At 39.7% G+C, this 25095-nt stretch overlaps 1 protein-coding gene across 1 annotated transcript in view; it reads left to right on the forward strand.

The window, feature by feature from the left end:
• Window positions 1–5376: 5376 nt before the first annotated feature.
• Window positions 5377–25095, forward strand: part of LOC126297815 (ephrin-B1) — a 488049-nt gene continuing 468330 nt past the window's right edge. The window contains exon 1 of the mRNA XM_049989041.1: window positions 5377–5575. Coding sequence (XP_049844998.1) covers window positions 5457–5575 — 119 coding nt within the window. The 5' untranslated portion in view covers window positions 5377–5456. The remainder of the gene's footprint in view (window positions 5576–25095) is intronic.

Consider the following 25095-nt stretch of genomic DNA (forward strand, 5'->3'; position numbering starts at 1 on the left):
GTCAAAAGAATGGTCAAAAATACACAAGATCAAGGGAAAGTAGATTAGAATTTAACGTGCGATAGAATAGGTGTCACGAGAGAGTGAACAGTAGTTTAGTTGTAGAAAACTCGGGAAAGACATTCTGAATTCGCTAACATGTTTAGGAGAAACTGCGGGAAATTTAAACATAGATGATGTGGTGTCAAATTCGTCCCCTTTTCTTCTGATTATGTGTTCACGAGGGACCACTTTTCCCTCGTGAACGTCGTGGTCGTGCGGTAGAGTTCTCGCTTCCCACGCCGGGGTTCCCGGGTTCGATTCCCGGCGGGGTCAGGGATTCTCTCTGCCTAGTGATGACTGGGTGTTGTGTGATGTCCTTAGGTTAGTTAGATTTAAGTAGTTCTAAGTTCAAGGGGACTGATGACCATAGATGTTGAGTCCCATAGTGCTCAGAGCTATTTGAACTTGAACCCTCGTGAAGAAAATACGACCTTGCAGAATATCTGGGCCGCCTTGTGATTGGTCTGAAGACTATCTACGAAACAGAACCGCGTAGGTCGTTCGAAACTGGCAGAAATCGTCGGATATGACAGAAACGGTCGGTACGTTCCTCTATGAAGTGTTACAGGACTTTGTGAGTAACGTCAGAAGTTCCACGTAAGTCTCCACGGACGACGCCGCTGTGCGTAGGAAAGTCGCAAATAAGGATAAATTTAGCAAAACAGAGAAAAACTTGCAGAGGATGCTGCAGGGCCCAGCATAAATAAAGACCGTTATTGGTTGATTGCATCGTTGACGACAAATCACTGGAACCAGTCGCAACTGTTAAGTATCGTGAACGACAACGTAGGACGAGCTTTAGGAAAGACAGATGCCAGCTAAATTCATTGGACTAATTCTAAAGATATGTAATTCATCCACGAATAAGGGATTTTTCGGAAATCTTGTTAGACTGATTCATGATTATTGCTCGTTGTACGGGGTGCTAACTAGGTACGATTAGTGGCCGAGCGACAGAAGGCTTAAAAGTAGCGTGGGTTTCTTGTAGGTTTATTTAGTTAGCACGAGACCATCACAGAGACTCTCAGCCAACTCCAAAGGCAGGCTGCACCAGAGAGACGTTGTGCATTACGGATAGAATCCAAGCACTGGCAACCTTCGGGCCCAGTTCACATACTAACGCTAGCGGGTAGAGTCATCACGCAACGCGACAGCATTGCTCCGAACTCATTAACTCAAAACTGTAGCACTCGTGATGTTAATCTTTATGGGGTAACGTTCCGACGTGAATGGCACCCCTTTCTCTACATGACACGCCAGCAAATTACGGCTCGAACCTCGCGTTTTTGAGAATATATTCATTTTATGTTCATCCCATCTTCAGATATTTACATTTATTTACTTGTCGTGAGCGTTGTTTTTTTACTTACGATGTTTTACAGTGGCTACCTTAAAAACCTCCACTGCAAAGTTCTGTAATGCCGTTGGTAAAGAAACACTGTTCACGACCTGTATACCCGATAAGTCACACAAATCTGAAGGCTTTAAATTCAACTAAATACTTAGGGATTACAACTACAAATAACCTAAACTGGAACGACCACATAGAAAATATTGTGGGTAGAGCAAACCAAAGACTGCGATTCATTGGCAGAACACTTAGAAGGTGCAACAGGTCTACTAAAGAGACTGCTTACACCACGCTTGTCCGCCCTATTCTGGAGTATTGCTGTGCGGTGTGGGATCCGCATCAGGTAGGACTGACGGATGACATCGAAAAAGTACAATGTAGGGCAGCTCGTTTTGTATTATCGCGAAATAGGGGAGATAGTGTCACAGACATGATACGTGAATTGGAGTGGCAATCATTAAAACAAAGACGTTTTTCGTTGCGACGGGATCTTCTCATGAAATTTCAATCACCATTTTTCTCCTCCGCTTGCGAAAGCATTCTGTTGACACCCATCTACATAGAGAGAAATGATCATCACGATAAAATAAGAGAAACCAGGGCTCGCACAGAAAAATTTAAATGCTCGATTTTCCCGCGTGCCGTCCGAAAGTGGAACGGTAGAGACAGCTTGAAGGTGGTTCATTGAACCCTCTGCTAGGCACTTTATTGTGAATAGCAGAGTAATCATGTAAGTGTAGATGTAGATGTATATAAATCTGAAGATCGGGTACCAAGCATCTGGAAATGTCATCATGGAAAAATAAACGCCTATAAAAGCAACTGGTTGCAGCTACTTCATTATAAATCACCTTCAAATGGTTCAAATGGCTCTAAGCACTATGGGGCTTAACATCTGAGCCCATCAGTCCCCTAGACTTAGAAATACTTAATCCTAACTAACCTAAGGACACCACACACATCCTTGCCCGAAGGAGGATTCGAACCTGCGCGGTTCCGGACTGAAGCGCCTAGAACCGATTGGTTACAGCGGCCGGCAATCACCTTCAGTTTCAACAGTTGCAGTGTTCTAATACGTTCAAAACAGACAAGAATTATTTACTAATGTTAATACGAGAAAGAATAGAAAAACAAAAGACGGCAAAAGAAGGCAGTCCCGATGAATAAGCAATTACGAGTAACTTTGCGATTTTTCGCTGCAGGCAGGTCATTAACCTGTTTGAAATCTAGTGCGTTAATATCCACTAAATATTATTAGCAAGTAATTTTTAATTATTTGTTCAAAAATACTTTTGACGAGTTATCGCATAGTCAGAGGTTGTTTCTGTAACCTTAAAAAATAATCCATCTTTCCTTTGTTCATTTTTAAAAGTTTTAAAGGCTGAACCGCTTGAACTTAACATATATGTGAAGCATTAAGTAGGAAAACAAAGGAGGAAAAATGCAAACTGCAAAATGGCAAATATCCGAAGACGCAACACGGGCGGAGCGCAATGCGAGCGCCTCACCCTGCCACGAATTTCTTCCGCGGGCCAGACTGAAACAAATCTACCCGTGGGATCAACTTAAAATTCCGAGACCGCACTTTCCATGAAGAATCAAGCAAAATATTAGTTCCTCCCATATTTACCTAGCGAAATGATATCGACAGTAAAATCAGAGGAATTCCAGATCATACAGAAGCACATCCACAGTCGTTCTTCCTGCACATCGTTCGTGAATGGAACAGAAGAGACGGAAATTATTGTGGTAGGCGATGTAATTGCCTCCCTCACACCATACTTTGGCTTTTGGAGTTTAAAGCTGATTCAGTTATGACGAATGTTCGAAACAAATGTACGCTGTATGAAGTGGAATATCAATAATATGTTAGCAGAGGTAGAAGAGAATGGGATAAGAGAAACAAAGTGCTCAACAACGTTCAGCAGTTTAGCCTAAAGAAAATTTTTGTAAACGAAGTTCATATCAGCTGATTCTTTACTGTCGTCTATTCGGACTTCACGTGGATGAAAAACAGATCCCGTCTTTGTGAATTCGCGAGCAATTTGTGTATGTCTGAGAGTAACATGTTGTAACTGCAATGTCACTTGTAATTGTCAATTATTCCTTTCGCATTTTCAAAATTTGTGGTTTTCATTTAGTGTGTGCTAAAAATGTACCTGTAAAAAGTTTTGGAGGTTAGAAAAGTCAAGCGCGTTCATTCATGATTCCAGTTTTATGTGGTAGTAGCATTCCATCCACACGAATACACAGTTGAACTGCTTTTCATAATTTGCTGATTCCATCTATAAAGGGTCACTGAAATGTAGTATAAGAAGTAAAACATTGCGAGTTTCGCGGAAATATACAAAAAGTCGAGAATTTAGTTTCAGTACTGAAAAAAAATTCTAGAATAGTCTGATTTTACTGCGAGAAGTGGTCGTTAGACTATTGTTGTGTTGGTTGAAATGCACATGATACTAAACTTGTCTCTCCTCTGCACACAGTACAGCGGATTCTCACTCTTTCAAGCCGTATTATTTTACAAATATGTTTAACAAATGACAGGCAACATTTTCAGGCCCATCACAGCGGTGGCACAATCGATGGGAAAATTAATTATTTTGCCAGTTTCTTTCTTCTGTTGTAAAAGAAATGTTTCCGTGAATTTTTACGAAAACTGGATCATGTTTCAGGAAACTGTTTTCACCTTTTATGCTGATTTTGAGTCACCCAGTTTTTCAGGGGTTCTATACGCACGGGCAGCGAGCAATTTCGTCTTTCACAATACACCTACCTGCTTTCATGGAATGAATTCCATTGCTTCTCGACGAAAATAAAAATGAATGGTGGGCTCCATGTATTTCCCAAGTCGCGCAGCGGCCGTAAACCATAAAATTACCAAATATACAGCAACCAGTCGCAGAGTCGTGTTTTATTTATTCACTTTTGCAAATGGTTTCCAGCTGATTAACAGCCATCATCGGTGCTACAAATACAAGAATAAAAAATAAAAAATAATTAATAACAGTGACCAAATGAATAAATGGACATAAAGCAACGTAAATTAATTAAATGTGTATAGACGCATTAAACCATTTAAAATGAACATACAAATTTACCTTTCAACCAACTACTCAGAGCGCATATTGGTTGAAAGGTAAATTTTTATGTTCATTTTACATGGTTTAATGCGTCTATATACATTTAATTGATTTACGTTGCTTTACGTACATTTATTCATTTGGTCACTGTTATCAATTATTTTTATTTTTTTATTCTTGTATTTGTAGTACCGATGATGACTGTTAATCAGTTGAAATCGATTTGCAAAAGTGAATAAACAAAACATGATTTTGCTACTGGTTGCTGCATATTTGGTAATTTGATGAAAGTAAAAATTTAACGTGTTTTCCTGCTACTAAAAATTCGGGGTATTATTGTTATCTCCCAGGTTTCTGTTTATATATTCTTAATATGTGTAACGAACAATGTAGCCATGCACAGAAAAAGAATCGCACACATAAAAAGCAGCTTTCAATGAACAGTGGACTTACAGTCTTACACGTAGAAAAGAACTCATACACGAAAACGGCTTTGATTTACAGAGAGGTAGGACTTAAAAAAAGAGCTATTATATTTTCTGTAACTGGGAAGAAATCTACTTGAGCGTTATTACGAGACAGGCCAAGTCCACGGGCTTCGCGGTTCTGCGACGACGCATGTTGCAGGGTGGTGGTAGCTGTTTGCTCGGTCGTCAGCTTTCGGTAAAACAGAAACGATTAGTTTTACGCTGCATGGAATTTGTACAGAACTGCAGACATTCTACGTACGCAACAATAATTTGTATCGAGAGTGTCTCCGCGTTGGTTGTTGCTAACAATTGGAAGCAGACTGCCCGGCGATGACAGCGATGGTCTCTGGCGTCTGTCTCCCCACCACGCGCGCGGGAGGCTGGTCGCTAGTGCGCATGCGCGGCCATCACGCTGGCCGGCAGCAGTGGCGCTTTACGGCGCTTAGTGTGCTGGTGCTCCTGAGACGAGGATGTAGCCAATGTATAGTGCGTAAGGCTTTAGTGATCAGCATGCAGCCTGGGGCCGGCCTCACGCTTGTGCTCTTAGTGTCACTGGAAACTGTGCTTCTGTCCACCGTCAGTGACTGCACCAAATCCTTCCACGTGCACTGGAACACCACAAATCCAATGTAAGTGATGTGAAGACCACCATGTCAACCACGCTGTGAAGTGTTGTCCTCTCGTCACGTAGTTTCTACCGATTTTTAAGTCGTTCCTTCTTTTTAAAACTAACGTATCATATAGTGATTATCCAACTGTGTTGATTTTGTAGTCTGTAGCACGTGATGCGACAGCCGAAATCCGTATTCAATTCGCACGTGTAAAACATGACAGGTTTCGTTGACAAACGATGAACCCCGTCAAAGTTTGATCGCAGGCGTGTCAAAACAACACACCAGAAGTGTAACTCTGTGAAGATCATAACGAGAAAATGAAGAGGGTAGCAAGACGACGAACAGACATCACAAAATAATGAGTGTCTTAAGTGTAATTCAGGTATTCCTGACTTTATTTTGGGACGTGATTGTCATGCGGGGATTTGAAATTTCAGTGAAATTCAGTTTTGAAGTCGTATCTTTGTCAGACTGTGAAATACCGCAGCAAGGACCTAGCGTTCTTTAACCTTTTGTAGTGTTCGGGAAAAAATGCAGGCTGTGTTGAAAAGGCTTCGGACTTGGCGACCAGCACCAAAACTGCAGCGTTATGAACAACCCCTCGAACAACGTGATACGTCTTTGGTGGACCCGGGCAGGTTCCGTAGAACGCATAGTGTGAAGGAAGATATGAGATCCCCCGGACTACACCGTCCAGTCTTTGGCGTTGTTGCCGATACGGCTGCACGGGGGGAAAAAAGACAGGTAGAAACAAGGGGAGGGAGCCAGAGAAAGAGACGGAACATGAGGATCAGCTGAACAATGAACAGAGTAGGTGGATGCGTGTATGTTTCCGCCCGATCACATTCACATGAAACATTTCTGGGCATCGCTGCTGAAAAATAATTACATTGTTCAATTTGTTTTCGTCAGTTCCTTTCGTTTTGTGTAGAGCTGTTTTATTTTTGAGGTAACGATGCTATTACTTTAGTTTCAACAAAAATACAAATGCATATAAAAATAAATGAAACGTTTTCAGTTTTTTTTTTCTTTTTTAGTTTACCACGAGGTAGGTTTTCATATAAAATCTGTATAATGGGTAGTTGTAGTGTAACGTTAGGGATTGTTTTGCGATTATATTTGCGTCTCAGATGGCAGGTTTTGCTTTGTTTTTGTTGTGTCGCCAGTAAAAATGAAGTTAGCCGAGGGATGCTGTGTGGTCTGGCTGTAGGCGCCGCGGAGCGTGGACACGTTGTTTAGCCCACTCCGTTGGCCGCCCTGCAGTTCTCCGTAGCTCAGTTTTTCTTCACGGAGACCGACCACGTAGAGTGCTTCAGCTTCTATCCACTACAGATTAAATGCTTTCCACCAAAAATACTTCAGTTAACGTTACATGCGATCACCTGACGAATTTTCTTTCCGGGTGACTGAATAACATTTGATTTTCCACTTTCTTTTGTATACTTTTTTGTGGAAGTAATATCTTTAGTGGATAAGCTTTATACAAATGATTTTTTCCCATTCAGGGAATCGTGTCTAATATTTTTATTTATTTTTCTTTTTAATAGATTCAAATTTTATCTGACAGTAAGTTACCTTTTAGAGAGTAGATTCTTGGGACTGATTGTTTTTATTATATGCCGATGACTGATGTACGTAGATAGCTTGCGCCAAATGCAGACTGAGCAGCATTGTTATAGAGACGGAAGTATATAGTAGCCATATTTTAGTGTTCGTAGGAAATTAGCATTTCGAAGTACACCGAAACGTGCGGCCGTGTGAACAGCCCTCCCTTATGTGTCAACTGAGGACGCCGATGCTCTACCGGAAGCAGTTCCTGACATTAGGAATGCGCTCCGTGGAAGGCGATAAATCAGAAGCCGTGGGACACCGAAACCAGCGACCGGCCGCAACCAATGTTAACGCCCGCCTCAGCGTGCGCCTGCCGTCCCATTGTTTGAAAATTAGCTGTATGGAAGTTACGTCTGAGGTGTGCTCCTTCACTACATAACGGACTTAGCCATCCCAGCATTAGGGAGAAATTGGTTTCCTGCCTACGAATGACATACAAGGAGGGCATCCGATGAAAACTCCAAGTTTCCCTTTCGTGTACATCGTTAATAAGAACGAACAAATCTCGGGAAATGATCAGGCATGTTGAAACCATTCTCAGTTATAACAAAGCGAAAAATGTGAAGATAAAAAACTAAAATCACAGAAGGTAGGAATCACGAATCATACCTGAAGGGGATTCTATAAGGAGAAGCATGGCGTACCTGGGGAAAAAAGAAATGTCGACCTCGGGCTAGTTTTTGTACCTGTCGCTGGCGATGATGATCATGATGATATCACGGATGACTTCCATTTTAACAGTTGTTCAGTATGTATTAACATGGTAATTCAAAACAGCCTTTGTTTCTGACTGCAGCTTCAAAGGAGTCGCACTTACGCCGGCGCACGGCTCGAAAATGTTGCGCTTAGTTCTTGAGACTCCATCAACTCAGTCAGTCCTACAATTATTACATTATTAATAGAAGTAAAACATGGTGCGTGCTAACCGTGAAAGGAAACGCCTCGGCCAGAATGAATTTGTCGCAGCTGTAAAGACGAAGAACAGGAGCAATATCGGGGCTATAGCTTTTTACGACAGCGCTCTGGTCTGTTACAGTTACTGCGTTCCGGTATTCGCAGCACATATAACGCTTCGTAAATCCCGTCTGCAAACGGCTAACACTCGGCTGTAACTGCGTATGCGAGTCGCGGTTTTTTTTCCACTCCATGGATAAATGTAGAACGCACATGCAACGAGGAGCAGCATCACCCTTTAGAAATTGTGGAAAATCTTAGTTTTTCTAGCAATCATGAACTTTTGCCATAGATAACAATAAATGTAGACGCTCGAAGCAATCTCAGGTATTGTAATTTTTTAAAGAAAGTTCTATTCCTATTTTTCGTTTTTTAACAAATTGTTGTTGTGTTAATGAGAAAACTGCTCTACAAAATTGTTGAAAACTAATTTATAGAAACAGTACTATTTCTTAAGAACGTCATCGCAGTTTCTATGAGAATCGAATGAGCTCATAATTTTATATTGCTTACACGCACGTGGAGGCCCTATATATGAAATGATTTCGTTGTCTATGGTCATAGTTTTTTTTCTGTATGTGCGCTAGGCACCTCTATTTTACTTTAACTACAGCTTCATTTAACTGTTAGTTCGTGACAGTTTTTTTTTGTTTTTTTGCATGTATCTAGCAAAGAGCAGTTCATCAGAGAATATTTTATTGGCTTTTAAATTTCTGCACACTTTCCGGATATCAACAAAATCACATTCTGTCTCAACATCTGAGACTAATCACGGCTATACGGAAGTAACTGATAAAACAAACTCACTGTCTTCTTTTTGTAGCAGCTATTTATGAACATACAGCGTTAAACTAGTTAATGTAACTGACATTTGTGTATGAATCCAAACGCCGTCTTCGAACAAGTATTTGCTCATTCAAATTTGTGATTCGCTCATCGAATCTTATTCTCTATTCTTGGTATTCGGGCGGCAGATATTCTAAATTTTCACTGACTACTTAAAAAAAATTATGTCTTTGACTTCTTTCAATACAGTATGAGATTATTAGTCCAGACAGTTGTTTGTAATTGTTATTTTTTTGAGTCTTAAGAAATTCATTTTAGCATCTTACATTACGTTATAGAGCTCTTAATATTCATTTCATTTCCTGAGTTAGAAGTACGAAGATAATAATTTGCAGGAATTAAACATATGACAAGTGCAAAAAGATTTCGTTTTCCTTACAATTTAATAAATACAGATAACCTCCATGTTAGTTGCAAAAGTTCATCCGTTAAATAAGCAGTGTATACTCCGCTAAGTGCCCAGAAAATAAATTGATAGCAGTACTCTGATTGTATGCAAGACTGTTCTTTACTTGGGCGATCTTTCATTGTTGGAATTATGTGATGTGCCAATTGACGAATAAAATCACCGCAAATCAGCTAATTATGGTATTAAAACAAAAAGTGTTAAAGCGACTATTGGTTTACAAAATTTCGCTGTATTTTATGGGACATAATATAGAAGATGGACAGAATATCAGCTGATATGTCCCAGTTGAACAGTTTCTCAGCATTTGATTACAAGAGCTACCGACCGCACCGAACGCAGATATGAAATAGTGACACAGTTCCTCGAAGCATATTATTTTTTAAACGAGCAGAAACTTGTCATAGCCGCACACTCAGTATTACCGAAATTGAAGACTTCTATTGATACAAATTTCTAGCCAGTTGTAGGAATGTTGGAAGCCTGAACCGCAAGGTATCTGTCTGATTATTTCGATTAATTTGTTCCGGCGTTACCTTAAATCACTCCAGAGAAATGTCAAAGAGTCGATTTTGGACCTCTACTTCTTAATTATTTGAATCCGAGTCCCGTACATGGGGGATGAAATCCCGTTGAAGAGTAACAACGAGAAAAGAAATTCTATGAAACATTTCATGGGAGCTTTTAATTCATTGACGTAGCAAAATTACTGAAGGTTTCACATGTATTATTTATTGTGAGGCGAAGTAATCGTGCACAAAAACAATCATATTTTAGTGAAGTTATTATTTTGTGGATCAATAAATTAAATACAGAGTTTTGCAAGTGTTTTCTGCATGACGTGCAGAGAGAATATGTGGTCAGTTAAGGCGACACTGTTCTGCAAAGTGGGAGAAAACAGTGTCTGCTGCACATAAGGTGACACTGTACGCAGAGAATTGTGAAATGAATGCAGTGGAAGAGCAGAGAACAAGTCTGGTGTCATGTAATTTTAACCACGATGTGGGGCAATCACGGACTCAGCTTCCGCTGGTCGTGAAGTGAAAGCTGCTCGTGACTGCGCCGGCTCACCCAGCAAGCTAATTTCTGATTTGCCGCTCTTTCCATGCTAATTAAATATTGTCAGCCCATCTTATAACACGCCTAGCGTTGGAGCGTTGTGTTGCCGAAGACAGATTACGCGCTACATTGTTTAAAACCACAATGGAACGCGCATTGCAGCCGTGGATCGTTCTATATAGCTGTACGAGGCGTGGCGATACTTTCGTAATCAATACAAAAGCTACCTTGCGTACTTCTGCGCAGCTGCCATTTTTCTTGAATAATAATCCACGAAATTTGCTGCATTTCTTCTTCTGCAATTCGTTGCAACACTCCTTCGATTTTAAAGATTTGGAAAGACATGAAATGGAAATAATACATCTCCGTGGCGCCAACTAAAGTATATCTAATTTTTAAAACACTCTTAAAAAGAATCTTTTTATTTCTTGTGTCCTCTGCTACTTTCGAGCAAAAAGTAAATGGGAAACTAATAGTTGTCTCCAATAACCTGTTTTTATATTATCAACATTTAAAAGTGAAAAGAAATAGTGCTCCGAAAGAAAACCGTCCGTTTGGAGCAAAGTATAAAGGTTGATGAAGTATCAAATTACAAAAAGGACGAGGAGTGCGGTGATAACATAATTATGCATTTAAAACAATACCTGGCTCATGAAATGATTCATCTTCTCAGTCTTGGTCCACAGCGTAAGTTTTTTTTTTCAGTAACTGAGATTTAACATATATATATATATATATATATATATATATATATATATATATATATATAGTTTGATTTCAATTTAGATACTCACTGGCATGAAGGAATTTAAAAAAAAAAAGTATGGTTTGATGAGGTACTGAAGTGGTCGGGGAATTAAAAAAATGTTAAAATGAACGTAGAATACATTGTCCGTATGACCCGATGTCTTTATAGACATATGATGCTGTTTACCTTAGAAGGCAACTGAAGTGATGGTAGGAGTAAAATATTGCTTGAAATTTGACAAACTCTTTTTGAGGAATCGGGTATTTTCTGTGTAAACAGAGCTCAACCAAAAGTTAGAATGAATCTATTTTGGGTTACTTCATTTATTTTTGCTCGTTTTACAATCACTGAAAGCTTTGTTAGATATATTGTAGCGAAAACTGAACACAAGGAGCTAAAGGTGGATAGCGAATATTTTTCTAAACTGTTCGACTGCACTCAAACGTTACGTTACGATCGTTTTTATCAGAAACAGAAATGTTATGATACGTGTTTTAACTGTAATATTCAGAGTTGTGCCTAGAATGAAAAATCACAATGTTATAATTTGCCGCATGAGTCCGACTAAGGGACCCCAAGTTGTAGACTATATTTAAAGTTTACTAAAATATTGTATGTATCATGTACCTGAACAAATTGGCATATTCGTTATAAACTTTCCGGTATTTTCTTACGTCTGGTAAATTATCCCTCGAAGGAAGCTGAAAATACGTTGATCAGCAGCTGGAATGGCTAAATTATGACGCGCCAGTGCGTTTGAAATTTGCTTCTTTGTTTACGTGTCTCGGAACAAGAAGCGGACTCTTCAGTTCGGCGCCTTCGGCGTAATGAAGTAGCTCGCTATAGAACTGGCTGATTTAATTAAGAAGCTCTGTCAGTTAGACCTTGTACCGAAGCTAAAATTCTTACGAACTGGAACAAAAGCACACAGCGCTTTAGAATTAAAGTTGTATACACGAATCTTGAGTTTCTAACAGAATTTTGACAGCATTGTAAATATATTCCCATTGGTGTGCTCCTGCAGTAAGACGAGCGGCGTCTCGATGTCTTGGACAACAGAGAGACAAAGCGAAGTACTGTTCAAGGAAATCCAGTTTGTCACAGCTATGTCATTCATTATTATTACTAGAGTGTCCATAAAATGGTAGACAACTGCAAATTGTCCGAGTTGTCGGCTAAGAAATTGTGAGGCTAAAAGCAAATGGGCATGAAAGAAAAAAAAGTTGCACCGCAGAAAACTGTACATGCATTAAACATAAAACATTGAGACGTAATGGATATATAATAAAAATCCTACTTTATCTTGTGAAGAAAACAAGCACAAACCGCTCGATTTTGTATACGGTATGTGTTCATCAGTTCTGACTTATAAAAGCTTTTTTCCTCCCTACATCAAAGATTTTTAACACTAATGTCTGTGCAAATGTGTCCGTGATGGTTCATCCCTAGTTAAAGCAAATTTTCAGTTAAAATTCTGATTAGATTAGTCATGCCTCCCAACGTGCTTCTCTATGAACAAAAAATAGCGTTACTTCCATTTGTACATAGGAGGAAAACAAAATTTAATCTTTTTTGTCATCAAGCTACTCATATGAACTGCAACATAATTAGAAATTTGTTGGCTCAATAATTAGCATACGATGTAAATACATAAAACTACAACCAGTCACTTTTTCTAAAATAGTAATTCACTCACTCCATGAACAGGTTTTGGAACCTTTTCAGGCACATCATCAGATGGTTTTCCACAAGTTACATAGCTATTTCAAGCATGGTGCTGAGTGACGAGAGCCGCACCCAGCATCATGCTGGAAATAGCTATGTAACTTCTAGAAAACCATCTGAAGATGAGCCTGAAAAGGTTCGAAAACCAGCTCATGGAATGAATAAATAACTATTTTAAAAAAGTGACTGGTTTCAATTTTGTTTGTTTGCAGTGAATAAACAAGCACGGGTTCTAAAACATCTGTAAGAGATATGTTAACTAGCATATGTCTTTTCCGTCTCTGTCTTAATGTATACTTGTGGCACAGTACCAAGACTGTATCCTAATTGTTTCATGTGCGCTATAAACAGTTCGGTTACACGATTCTAATCTCTTCTTCTATCGTATCCGATTGAGAAATAGCAAAATCTGCAAAGTCACTGGCAAAAATCTGGCGACTGTCACAGCTCCTGATTTAATTGATGATTCTTAGCTGTAACTAATAGCAAAAAATAAGCACGACGGATTCTTCCACCGAAGTCTTCTGATTACTGACGTCGCCGATTAGCAAAATAAATTATATTTGATCGGTAGCTTACTGTCCCGGAGTTTCTTTCTTTCATTTTCCTTTTTTAATAAATGAGAGACGTCGAGAAGTCATACTGATATGCTCTGACATGAAACGTTTCTTGCTCTTTAGGCACACTTACTTTTTAAAAAAGATCCAAACGAATTTTTGGTGTGTGTAACACTGCTCTGTGAAAAACACTCCATTAGTTGTTCTTAAATTTTTGTTGTTGTTGATGTTAAAACTACACGACAAACGCAGATGCGCAATATTTTATTAGAATTACGTAAGATTGTAATCATTGATAATGCTACGGGATCGAAATTTTGCACTTAGTAATTGGGAAAAAATTTAAGGGAGTTTGGACAATACACATGTGACGTAAATAATTGTGCGATGCCGTGAAAAACGTTCCAAGCAGACCACTGAGCGGATTACTTAGCCGTAACTAATTTCCGGGCCTAAGCTCATCTTCGTGCTAATTACAAAATATTGCTCGTGCAAGGATAGCGGTCTTTCCATGAAATAATATACAAAACCGAATGCATCCTTGCACTGTGTTGACGTGAAAGATACAATGAAGTATCACTGTAAAGATAATGTCATTTAACTGCGTCTAATCATTTTAGACGCTGAACTTATTTTGGAGCCATTACTAGTTTCAAGCTAATGAACGCTCTCATTATCTTTCCTTTCCAGACGTCGTTAGCATATTGCTTGGTTGTCATTTAAATTTTTGCTTGTTTTAGAGACGAATTTATAGCAATGTGAAATTTCGAGCCGTAAAACATTTAAAATAATCTTTTAGAGAGCTCGTAAATAACAAAGCGAGTGTTCTGAATAGGAAAGCATTTTTAAAATTTTTTGTGGCTGAATCATTGTTCTAACTAGCTTTTATTTGTCGCAAATAGTGACCCGGCGATTTTAGTATTTAGTAGATGATTATACAACCACGTTTAGTAAAGGAATTTTTGCGTACAGCCATCTGGAGAAGAGTCAGAAATAATTCGAAAATGCAATAAGTCTGAGTTAGAAGTCAGTACAACAGGTACAAACATCTGTGACTTTGGCAGCTTTAATGAAACTTCGGTGAACTGCATTTGCGATCGTGGCTTTCAGACGTCATAGGATGAAATAAAATTCCAGTTAGCGTTTTGTACGTTGCGATTCTGTTGCTTCGCTACTATGGAGCGTTTAAGCCATTCAAGGGCCGAGTGAAATGTATGCCAAGTGGGAGACAGCCCCTACCTTTTTTTTCTCGTTTCCCTCCAGAATACCTTACAAGCCTGGCAGCCGTAAGTAGTTCTCTCTGCGCTCTTAAATTCGGCTGCTCCATATCGCATGTTCGTCCTTACCGGCGGGTCAACGGGCCTGCGTTTTCTCCTTGTTTACCGGTGCGTGCAATCGTTACGACTCATAACATCTCTTGCAGTCCTTTCTCCGCTACGTTTCTTGTCCTCCAGACTCTCACTCTCAATGGGACGTAACCACTAACAAGTTGGTCCGTGGAGCGAGCTCTTATATTACTTACTGTATTCAGCTTGTTCCCCGGACGGCCTGCTCTTGCTTTCAGTCCCCTCGTGTCGTTTCTCTTAAAATGCAAGTCTTCTTGAATGTTCCATGGAAAAATTTTCGGTTTCACGACATCCATAGTCAGCTCGAAATGAATTTAAAGGAGGATTTCTTGACGGAACAGTCGCGTGTGCTGTGGACTTTATTGTTGTTTTTATAGAAGTGTAGTCACTGGCTCGTCTTCGTAAACTAAGATGAAAACTTTACTACAGTCACATGTAAAACAGTGACAACTAGTTACTTCGTGAAGATCGAGCATTTACACGAGTCGCGCATGTCTAACAAAATAATATTCCTTGGAGACTAATTTTCTATTTTAGTTTGTTTTTTTTATGATCTTACAAACATGTCATAAATTGACAATATTTTCGTGTATTTAGAGGTTTCAAAGCAATTTCGACAGCGTTTGCGTCTGCCGGATACATTTTTTATGCTCGCATGTATGTTGTGGTTCTTGAACTGCGTCTGCTTATTAATAATAAGACCTGTTCCCCTGAAATATTTTCAGTTAATATTACTCTTCTTTTACTCGAGCGCAACAAGTTACGATAACGATGTCAGAATTTCACTCAAAGACGGAGCTTGATTTTGCATTGACTGAGCGGTGGAAAGTCAGTTTTGGGTGTGTTTCTTTTACGTTACGTTTTGTGGAAGTAGCTAAGAATGACAATTCCGACAAATTTTTTGTGATTAGGTAGACCAATGAAATTGCACAAAATAATTAAAAGATCGATTTCACTATACTCGATTCTTAAGACAAATAGATATGCGGTTCTAAGAGAAAGTTAGAAACCAACACAAATGTAGGATCTGTACCATACAACAAGAGAATAACTATACCACGATACAGTTTTCTCGTCAGCTGTTGTTAAGAAAAACATTCAGTTATTTTATCTAACGCTGTTTGTGAGAAGGAAAAATACTGGAACTTATGTTTTTATTTGGATACATATTCTGTCTCCGCTCATTAACAGATACACGCTTTTGGGTATATGTATTTCATTTTTTAGGGCGTTTCTTACCTTACTGCAACTTTAAGCAACCATTAAGTCAGTAGCACAAATTACGCCTACGAACTGTTAAATGCTAATGATCCTCAGCGGTGTGCGTATTGATCAAAACGTCGCATTCCCAGCATATAAGGAACATATGGCTCCAGTTATCGCTGCTTTTGATACGGAAGGCATAAAATCCTCGGCTCATTTTCGGTAAGTCCACTGCATTACGTTCCAATTTATGATCTCATTTTTCGGTAATAGCTTTTTCAAACAGAATTACAACTTTCAACTAAATTATAGGAGGGATAGAGCTTCCGGTGCTGTCGACATAGAGGTTTTTATAGAGTATTTACACAGAATCAAACTACCGATGCATAAAAAATTATAGCGCAGAAGCCATCACTTGACTACATATTTTTTTTTTTTTTAATTTTAATCTAGTGCAAGACTAATAGGCTAAATCTCAGAAAGTTGTAAAACTTGCGACACAAATTAACTGTTGCCGTCGATATCATTTGTGGAAGAAGTCTGTTTGGCACTAGAATTTCTTTCGCAACTTCTAACACGTTTGCCTCTGAGAAGCTTTATAATGCCAAAAATGTTAGGTCTCTTCGCGTTTCGCACACTATGTTGAACTGTATATTCCCTTAAAACGTGATGAGTAAGATATTCTCAGGTCGGAGAAGGTAAGAGTATAACAATAATAATTCGTCGAGTAAAATTGTGACAATCTTTTAAGGAAGATACTATTCTTGTGAGTGTATGCTTTTAAGAGATATTTCAAGAATTTACAATAACAATTTTAATTATAGATGGTAAACGTACGCTGTCATATAATGCAGTTAAGAACATCGTTACTTTCAAAAAAAGATAAGTGAACACGTAAATGCCTACCACACTGTTTTTCTAAGCCAGCAATCGCCACCCACACCGAGGGCACTCGGCACCTATTCCATTACGTTAAAAGTATACTTCACATATTACATAAGATAAGGAAGGGAAATCGAGTGGATTTATTTGAAGAACTTGAAAGTGTCATCAGTGACACAATACATGGTAACAAGTTATTCAATGACAGGTTAGAATGTAACAGTGAAAATATATTTAATAATTTCTTCATTGTTGAATGTTTGTTCTTGTAGTGTTAAAATTTATCCTATATCTGAGGGCAATCAGCTACTTCTTGAAAAAGAAAGAAAATAAAAAAATTGTGTACGCAAATAATGCAGTGAAAATCACATTTCGCCAGCGTACCATGCTATAAATATGTTTGTACAAACATCTCTGTAGTCTTGACACGTAAGGTGTCTTTAAAGAATAAGAGGCATTTTGTATATTGGAAACAATTTGATTTATTCGATGTTACACCCTCCAAAATAGTTGGATCAGATACTGCATACTTATGCCAGGGGTTTAGCCATTAGCCGAAATACTTCTGAAAGTCTATCTTGGGATGGTTTTTAGATCTCTCAGCAGTGGATCTTTAATCTCTTTTGTGCTTGTAAAACGATGTCCCTTTACACCTTTCTTTATTTCTGGGAACAGAAAAAAGTTACTAGGCGTCATTTTTGGCGAATATGTGACTGGGCCATCATTGCAGAATTGTCGTTGGCCAAAAAATCACGAATAAGCAACAGATTGTGAGCAAGTACGTTGTCATAGTTCAAGAGCCATGAGTAGTTTCGCCGCATATCCGGACTTTTTTTCGGATTTCTCCACGCATATGGCGTTGAACATGTAAGTAGTACTGGTAGATCATTCAGCGTTGTGGCAATCTCTCATGGTGTACTCTGCCGTTAAAATATAATAGCAAAGTGAGCATAACCTTCGCGCATTTGATCGCACATGTTGAGATTTTTTGGTTTTGGAGATACAGAATACGTCCACTGGGGCAACTGAGCCGTAAGTTCCGACGTCTTATTCGTAAACCTATGTTTGATAATCTGCTATGACAGGATACGCTCCTCTAGTTGTAGATCAGGGGTAGTCAGCCTTTTTTCCTACCGCTCACTTTGTAGCTATAGTAGTAGTAAATTTTCTAACTGCCACCCGGTTCCACAGTAATGGTGAGTTATAAGCTAGGGAAGTGACCTTGTAAGATTTATCAAACAGAGCCAGCAAGTTAAAGCATATAATAGAAAATTTCACATCAAATACTTTGTGTCAATTTTTTTTAAACCTAATTAAAATATTGTTTTTTAAACCCCGTACCGCCTACCGTACACCATGAAAGCTGGAAAGCCCTTAGTGGGAGACTGGGGCCAAGTTGACTGCCACTGTTCTAGATCGTTGTTCCACTTCATCTAGCAAATCCTGAGCAGCTTACATTCGCTGCTGCTTCGTTCGAAATTCGACAATTTGAAACAAACTTCGCCGTCACACGTTTCATACCCATAACACCCGAAAAACTCATGGAATGAGCAAAGTGATACGCCAACATCCTCTGAGACATCTCTAATTGTGATTCGGTGATCGCTAACAATGATGTTTCTCTCTTTTAACACAGATTCATCTGTCGATGAAGTAGTTGGGCAATCTGATGATGAAGTAGTTGCGCATCCAGGGCTCTAGTCGTTTCAACGTCGTCAGGGTGTTCTTCGAGATTCGTGTATCTGTCATATACCTTTGTTTTACAGACAGCATATTCACCAAAAGCTATATTTAATATTTATAAAACTTTGCTACTTATTGTTCAGTTCCTATGCCAAAATTTAATACAACACTTCTGACCCATTTTTATACAAAGTAAATAATCACAAATATTACGAAAATAGATGTAAAGTTCTTGCCAGCTGATGACAGACTAAATATCTGACACAGCTAGCACTGTACGTATACTTTTTCAGACACGTTTAGAAACACAACAACGAAAAACTAGTTCAGATCTGACTAATACAACACGCAAAATGACGTAATTTCCGTTAGTTGTTGAGCAAACCTCGTGAGCTCTAAAAAACTTAGTAAGAAAGGGTGAAATGATGGTGTATGCACCACCACCCCTGAGTAAAAATACTCTTGTGATTATTTAAATAACACAGCCCCATGAGTGGCGCACACTTACATAAATTAATATTTCTGGACAGGGACAACCTCACTGGCACCCCCATCCGTGCACTTCACAACAATCCATAACTAACCGTTAACATACAAATTACAGCCGCGTGATGATGGCGTCATACTGTCGAAACACGTCGGCCAATAAATATGGTGTAAAATAAACGTGACTGAAGTTTTTTTTTATATACAGGTGAATCCAGTTAATGTGACAGTATCTTTCTCGCTACATTCTATTGCGAGCCTCCTATGGGCAGACAAATTAGCTCTATTTGGTTAAACAGAGGAACAAGGGTAGGGGGGAAAGAGTAACGTATAAGGAGAAAATTTAGGAATATGTAAACAGAAACTGTCGCACCGTGAGACGCACTCAGCTCCTTCCGGACGCGATTCTGTTTCTTACTGCGCCCCCCGGTTGGGTTATTTCTTATCTCTGTGGGTGCCTCGGCTATTTTAGATAACAGGAAGTCAGTCCCTGCACACGGTAGCAGAACGGCCAGAGCTGGAGAATTTCTAGAATTCCTACCGACGATAAAATGGGCTATCAAAAGTAGCGCCGCATCAGCTGGGGCGAAAGGCAGGCTGGTATCAGAGTGATTTCCCAGAATTAGCAGCGGTCGGTTTAAAACGTCAGCGCGTGGGGCCTGACCGTGATGGCCGCCGTAGCGAGAATCGAAGGGCGGTCGCCGGTTAGCGTGGGCGGAGCGGGTCGACCGCTGCGCCTTCCTCCAGGTCGTTATCAGCAGGTGCTGGCGTTCCTCTTCCGTAAAACTTCCATCCCAAATCTGACTGCCGCTTTTACCAGCGCAGAAATAAAAACAATTCGCAACAGTATTCCGCGTGATATGTGTCATTTGGAGGGGGGAAAAAAGTCCTGCGCTTCATTCACTGAGACCAAAAGTGACTTTCTCACTTTTTCTCTCTCCTGTTCTGCCTACTGCATTTCAGGTATCTCGAGCGGCTTCGACGGAAACGGGGTGGAATACACATTATTGTGTGCTTCCGGCATGTCGAACACGCCCACCTCCCTAGAAAGCATAAGGCGAAACGTATCCAGTTGAATATCAACCGCATCGCTTTCTGTTACGAAAGATGGTTTATTCATGAGCGAGAATGGCAACCTTTTGATGTCGCATTATCTTCCCCTAACTATCGTAGCTCGAAGCCAACTAATAATCGCCGTAAATCTCACATTTTCAATGTTTGTGGTGTGAGCATTACATTTGTTTCTCAGTTCACTGCGCTCGTGGCAGGTGTAATATATTGCAGTCGTTACACGTGTTGACCGCCCGTATCAACTGAGTGTACGTAGTGCGTAGTGTTACGCTGTAGTGATGGACAGAGAGACGACGAAATCCAACTTCTTGTTTGTCACAGAAGAGTATTCAAGTGTAGCTTGCTAAAACAGAATCAACACAGAATTCTTCAGACATTTAAATGAGTAATACCACAAAAATACTAATATATCGTGCGTGGGATAATTTTTTTTATGTAGTTATTCCAATGTAGAGCTTATGCAGACTACTGGCTTACATTCCTCTTAGTGCCATTCCAAAGGTGCTCAGAGAACTATTTAATAATTTTTTTTCAGTTACTCAATGAAAACTAGTCCACTACAAACTGGGGAGTGTAGATCTTTGCTTTGTTCGTGCGTGTTCTTTCCGTCCTGAAGACAGGCTTCTTATTTAGCTTTGAGTTAGCAAATTTGCATTGTCATGAATAAATACTAGTGCAGTTCCATGTAGGAAGTACAAAGTATCTTCCTTGTTACTGGTATGGTAATCAGTTTCCTATTATGATAACGTTAATCAGTTACAGACTCTGTTATGACCAAAGCTTAACTGTATAGCTCCATCGATGTGTAATACTATGGCTGCGAAGCTGAGATACACTGCTTTTTATGAATCATGTTTCTGCTGTCTTTCTTGCTCGAAATACTTCATCAAGCATTCAACGAATTTTATACAATATAGTTTAGGAGGAGGAGGGGATTAATGTGTAATGTCCGATCGACAACGAGATCAGTAGTGACGAAGCACAGGATCGGATTAGGGAAGGATGGAGAAGGAAAGCGGCCGTGCCATTTCGAAGTAACCGTCCCGGCATTTGCTTCAAGCAATTTAGGAAAATCAGTGATAACCTGAACTAGGATGGCCGGATGCGGGTTTGAACCGTCATCCTCCCGAATGCGAACCCAGTGTGCTACTACGCTACCCCGCTCAGTACAGTTTAGTTTTGTAGCGCACCAGATGCAGCTCGCTATATTCTGAGGGTACTGTGAGAACCTAAAAGTTTCAAGTTTGTGAAATATCTACGTGCATGAAGTTTCATAAAAAATGTTACCTTTGAGCATGTTTTAAATATCTTTGTATAGTTTGGAAACGCCAGCAAGTGGCATTTCACGCATACTACAACCGAACTGAGGAATTTGAGCTTGGGAGAAAAGCCTCCGAATATCTCAGTGCTCTTGTAAGTAGCACAATTTTTTTCTCGCGTTTGGAATTCTGACAACAACCGACATTAAAATGGTTTCTAAATTAAAAAAAAAAACAAAATAATTATTGTAATTTGCTATTTACATCTCCGTGTGCATATACACCCATGGCATTGGTTAAGGCATTGGACTCACTTTCGGGACTAGTGTTGTTCAAATCCTTCGTCGCCCACCCTCATATTTTAAGTTTCCCTCTGTTGCCCAAAGTCTATCAAGGGGAATGCCGTGATGGTTCCTGTGAAGACAATGCAGCCGATTTCCTTGTACTATCCTCGTCCAATCCGATTTTGTTTTCTGTCGCTACCTGCCTCAACGTGAGCATGACGTTAAAATGGTTCAAATGGCTCTGAGCACTATGGGACTTAACTGCTGTGGTCATCAGTACCCTAGAACGTAGAACTACTTAAACCTAACTAACCTAAGAACATCACACACATCCATGCCCGAGGCAGGATTCGAACCTGCGACCATAGCGGTCACGCGGTTCCAGACTGTAGCGCCTAGAACCGCACGGCCACTCCGGCCGGCCAGCATGACGTTAAAATTTGATCTTTCTTCATTCAGAATCTCTTTCAGAGAATACCGAATTTATCGTTACAATAGTTTATTTTCTCAAACTAAGCAAACTGTATTTGTTGTAAGTTTTCTCAGAACAGTATGTCGCAGAAAGTTGTGCATAACGCATTGATAGAGAGCGAATGGAGATTGCGACGAAGTTGCGGGGGTACAACAAAAAAGAAGAAAGCATTTATGTGTAAAGAAAATATTTCAAAGGTCTGGAATTTAATATCCTGTCTTTTAGTATTTCATACAAAACGTCATGTAAGACTGAAGGTCCCACTATAACTTGTTGGGCGAGTTGTTTCACAGATGGGGAAAAACAGGAATATATTACCTTCATTACTGGAGTACTGTAGCATTAATATTAATCATCAAGTTAACTTACTATTAAAATGCATTTCATTTGCCAGTGTTAAGTCTGGTTGGTTTCAGAAGGCTGTTCCTGTTAGAAACGATGAACGGTGCCATTGAAACATGAAATATAGTCATATAGGAATATGTTAGACTCGTGAAGACAAAAGGGAAAAGATTAAATCATACGAGGGACGTCTTCCTTCGAGTTGAACTGTCTTCATACGATATCCGGAGGTGCTGTTGACTTTTCTTTAGCACATTTTCCCACTGGTGTCTTCTAATTGGAAGCAACGCATTCTTCATACCGGCTTTCTTCTTTATTGTTGAGGTTGCGAACTTCAGTCGATACATACAGGAGCCTTATCGGGTCACTTCATTGTCCACCCCTCTGTGTGTCCGACAGTTAAGACCCTTTTACTCAGGAATGGTTAGAGATATCAAGTTGAAATTTGTGTCACATATTAAGACCTTACAGCCCCTTGTCGGTGAAAAAACATTAAAGCTTCGAGTCAGCGCATTAAAAGGATACAGCTGTTTTTTGATACTCGCAAACTGACTCAACAAAACCTGTAGGGTACTTCTCGTTGACCTGGAATCATGAAATTTGACAAGAAGCATGGTTTCACACTACAAATAAAAACATCCTGACATTGTTAATTTGTAATTATATCACAAATTTTTTTGTTGCGATTACGAACTTACATTGCGTTCGTAATCTGTTAAAACTCTCAGGATCTATTGTAGAGGTTCTGATCTGGTTTTCAGTAATAGGTAGAGTGATTCACGAGGAAGCTTTGAGTGTATAAATTACAAGTATTTCGTTCTAATTGGCTGAGCTGTGATGAAGTCCCCTGCCGCTGTGAAAACGATGCATTTGCCATCTTGCGATGACAGGCGTAAAACCGCCCTACTTCCGCGGCACGCCGGTTCGTTATCCTTACAGGCATTTCCTGACAGTCTAAGGCCCTACGCTTACGACATGCTCCGAATCCGTAATGTTTCAGGGCAAGGTAATGCTCGTAACTTATGCACGATTGCACTTCCACTGTATTGGATGAGGTTTCAATATCCTATAAAATATCCACTGAAGCATTCTACAGATCAATTCAACATTTGCGTAACAATAATAGCCGTATGGCCGGCTGTACATTTTCTTCCTTGTAGGCTTCCGAAAATCTTACCTCTAATCGCAGAAGGGACGAGAGCAGACGAAGTCAAAGTATCTGCAATTGCGAGTTAGCAAAGCGTGTTAACATGACTTCAAAATTAATAAAATAAATTAGAAAGTACAGTAGCGAGTTATAAATCACACAAAAAATTTACACTTAAAACTGAAAATTAATACAGTCTCGTAAGTCGGGGATTTCCCCGGACAGAAAGTCTTATATTTCCCCGTACAGATATCGGTAATAGGCAAAAATCGTCGACTCGATTATAGGAATGGATGAACTCTCTATACACATAATTATTTTTGTACGGAGCCCTCGAGTGCGAATAGTATTTGCACTTGTACGGTTTTTAAGATCTGTTCGCTTTTCCCGTACTCGACGCTTACGTTTTGCGTCTAGTTTTCGCTTCCACGTACGTTCCAGCGACGTACCATATAACCCTACAGGAAGAAGAGCCTCTGTGTACGAGAAGCTCTGACCTACTGTTGTTGCCTTCTTATGTGTTTCATACGTGTTTCACGTGATCACAGAAGCAGTTTTGCATTGCGTTGTACAGACGTAGGACAAAGATTGATACACTACCAGTGACGTGTTTGACAGACCTATATCAGCCAACTCGAGCGCAAATTTAGCTCACTTCTTGGTGATTACACCAGTTGGCCAGCGAAGCGCTCGTCGCATCTTGACGTTGTAAGAGGTCCTGCCGTTCATGTCATCGGTTAATGCTAGTTCAAAAGAAAGCAAAGAACTGATATATTTTCTTCACACGAAGAGGTGCAAAAATTAACGTCTCATTGTTATTAAATGTAAGTAGAGCTGAATATTTCATTCTAAATCCTACTTGAACAGCGTGGCAAAATTGTGAGGCATTTTAAGTATACTCAGCGGGATGATGAATAGACCCCGGATTTCGTGCTCACATAAGAATTTCTCGGTCTAGGCGAGTCACTTTAAATTAGGTTGATGTTTATGTAAAGTCTCAGCCAATATGTTTTCCGATATGTGTTCAATATGACTGATCTTGCAGTCTTCGTTAACAAACAAGCATTTAACCTTAAAAAGTGGTTCCAGTAGGTTATGTGACACGTATCAGCCTCGTCCAAGGACGGGCATGTAGCTTTTGCTGTAGATGAGTGTACAGTTACACTCTTTACGTTACCTAAAACTGTAATTGATTCGTAACTAGAATAAGCCACATCATATAAATACCTGGGAGTTGCGACCCACGGAGATATGACGAGGAACGACCACAAAGGGTCAGTTGCAGGTAAGGCGAGTGAAAGGCTTCGATCTTTGGCTAGGTTACTGAGTACACGTAGTTTCTCTGCTGAAGAAATCACTAGCAAACCACATGACCTGCACTGCGCTGTTCGAAGTGCGTGGGGTCCATATTGAGCAGCATTAACAAAACACGTAGAGGATAAAAGACGACAATA

Source organism: Schistocerca gregaria, chromosome X, assembly GCF_023897955.1.
Source record: "Schistocerca gregaria isolate iqSchGreg1 chromosome X, iqSchGreg1.2, whole genome shotgun sequence".
In the NCBI taxonomy this organism is placed as follows: Eukaryota; Metazoa; Arthropoda; class Insecta; order Orthoptera; family Acrididae; genus Schistocerca; species Schistocerca gregaria.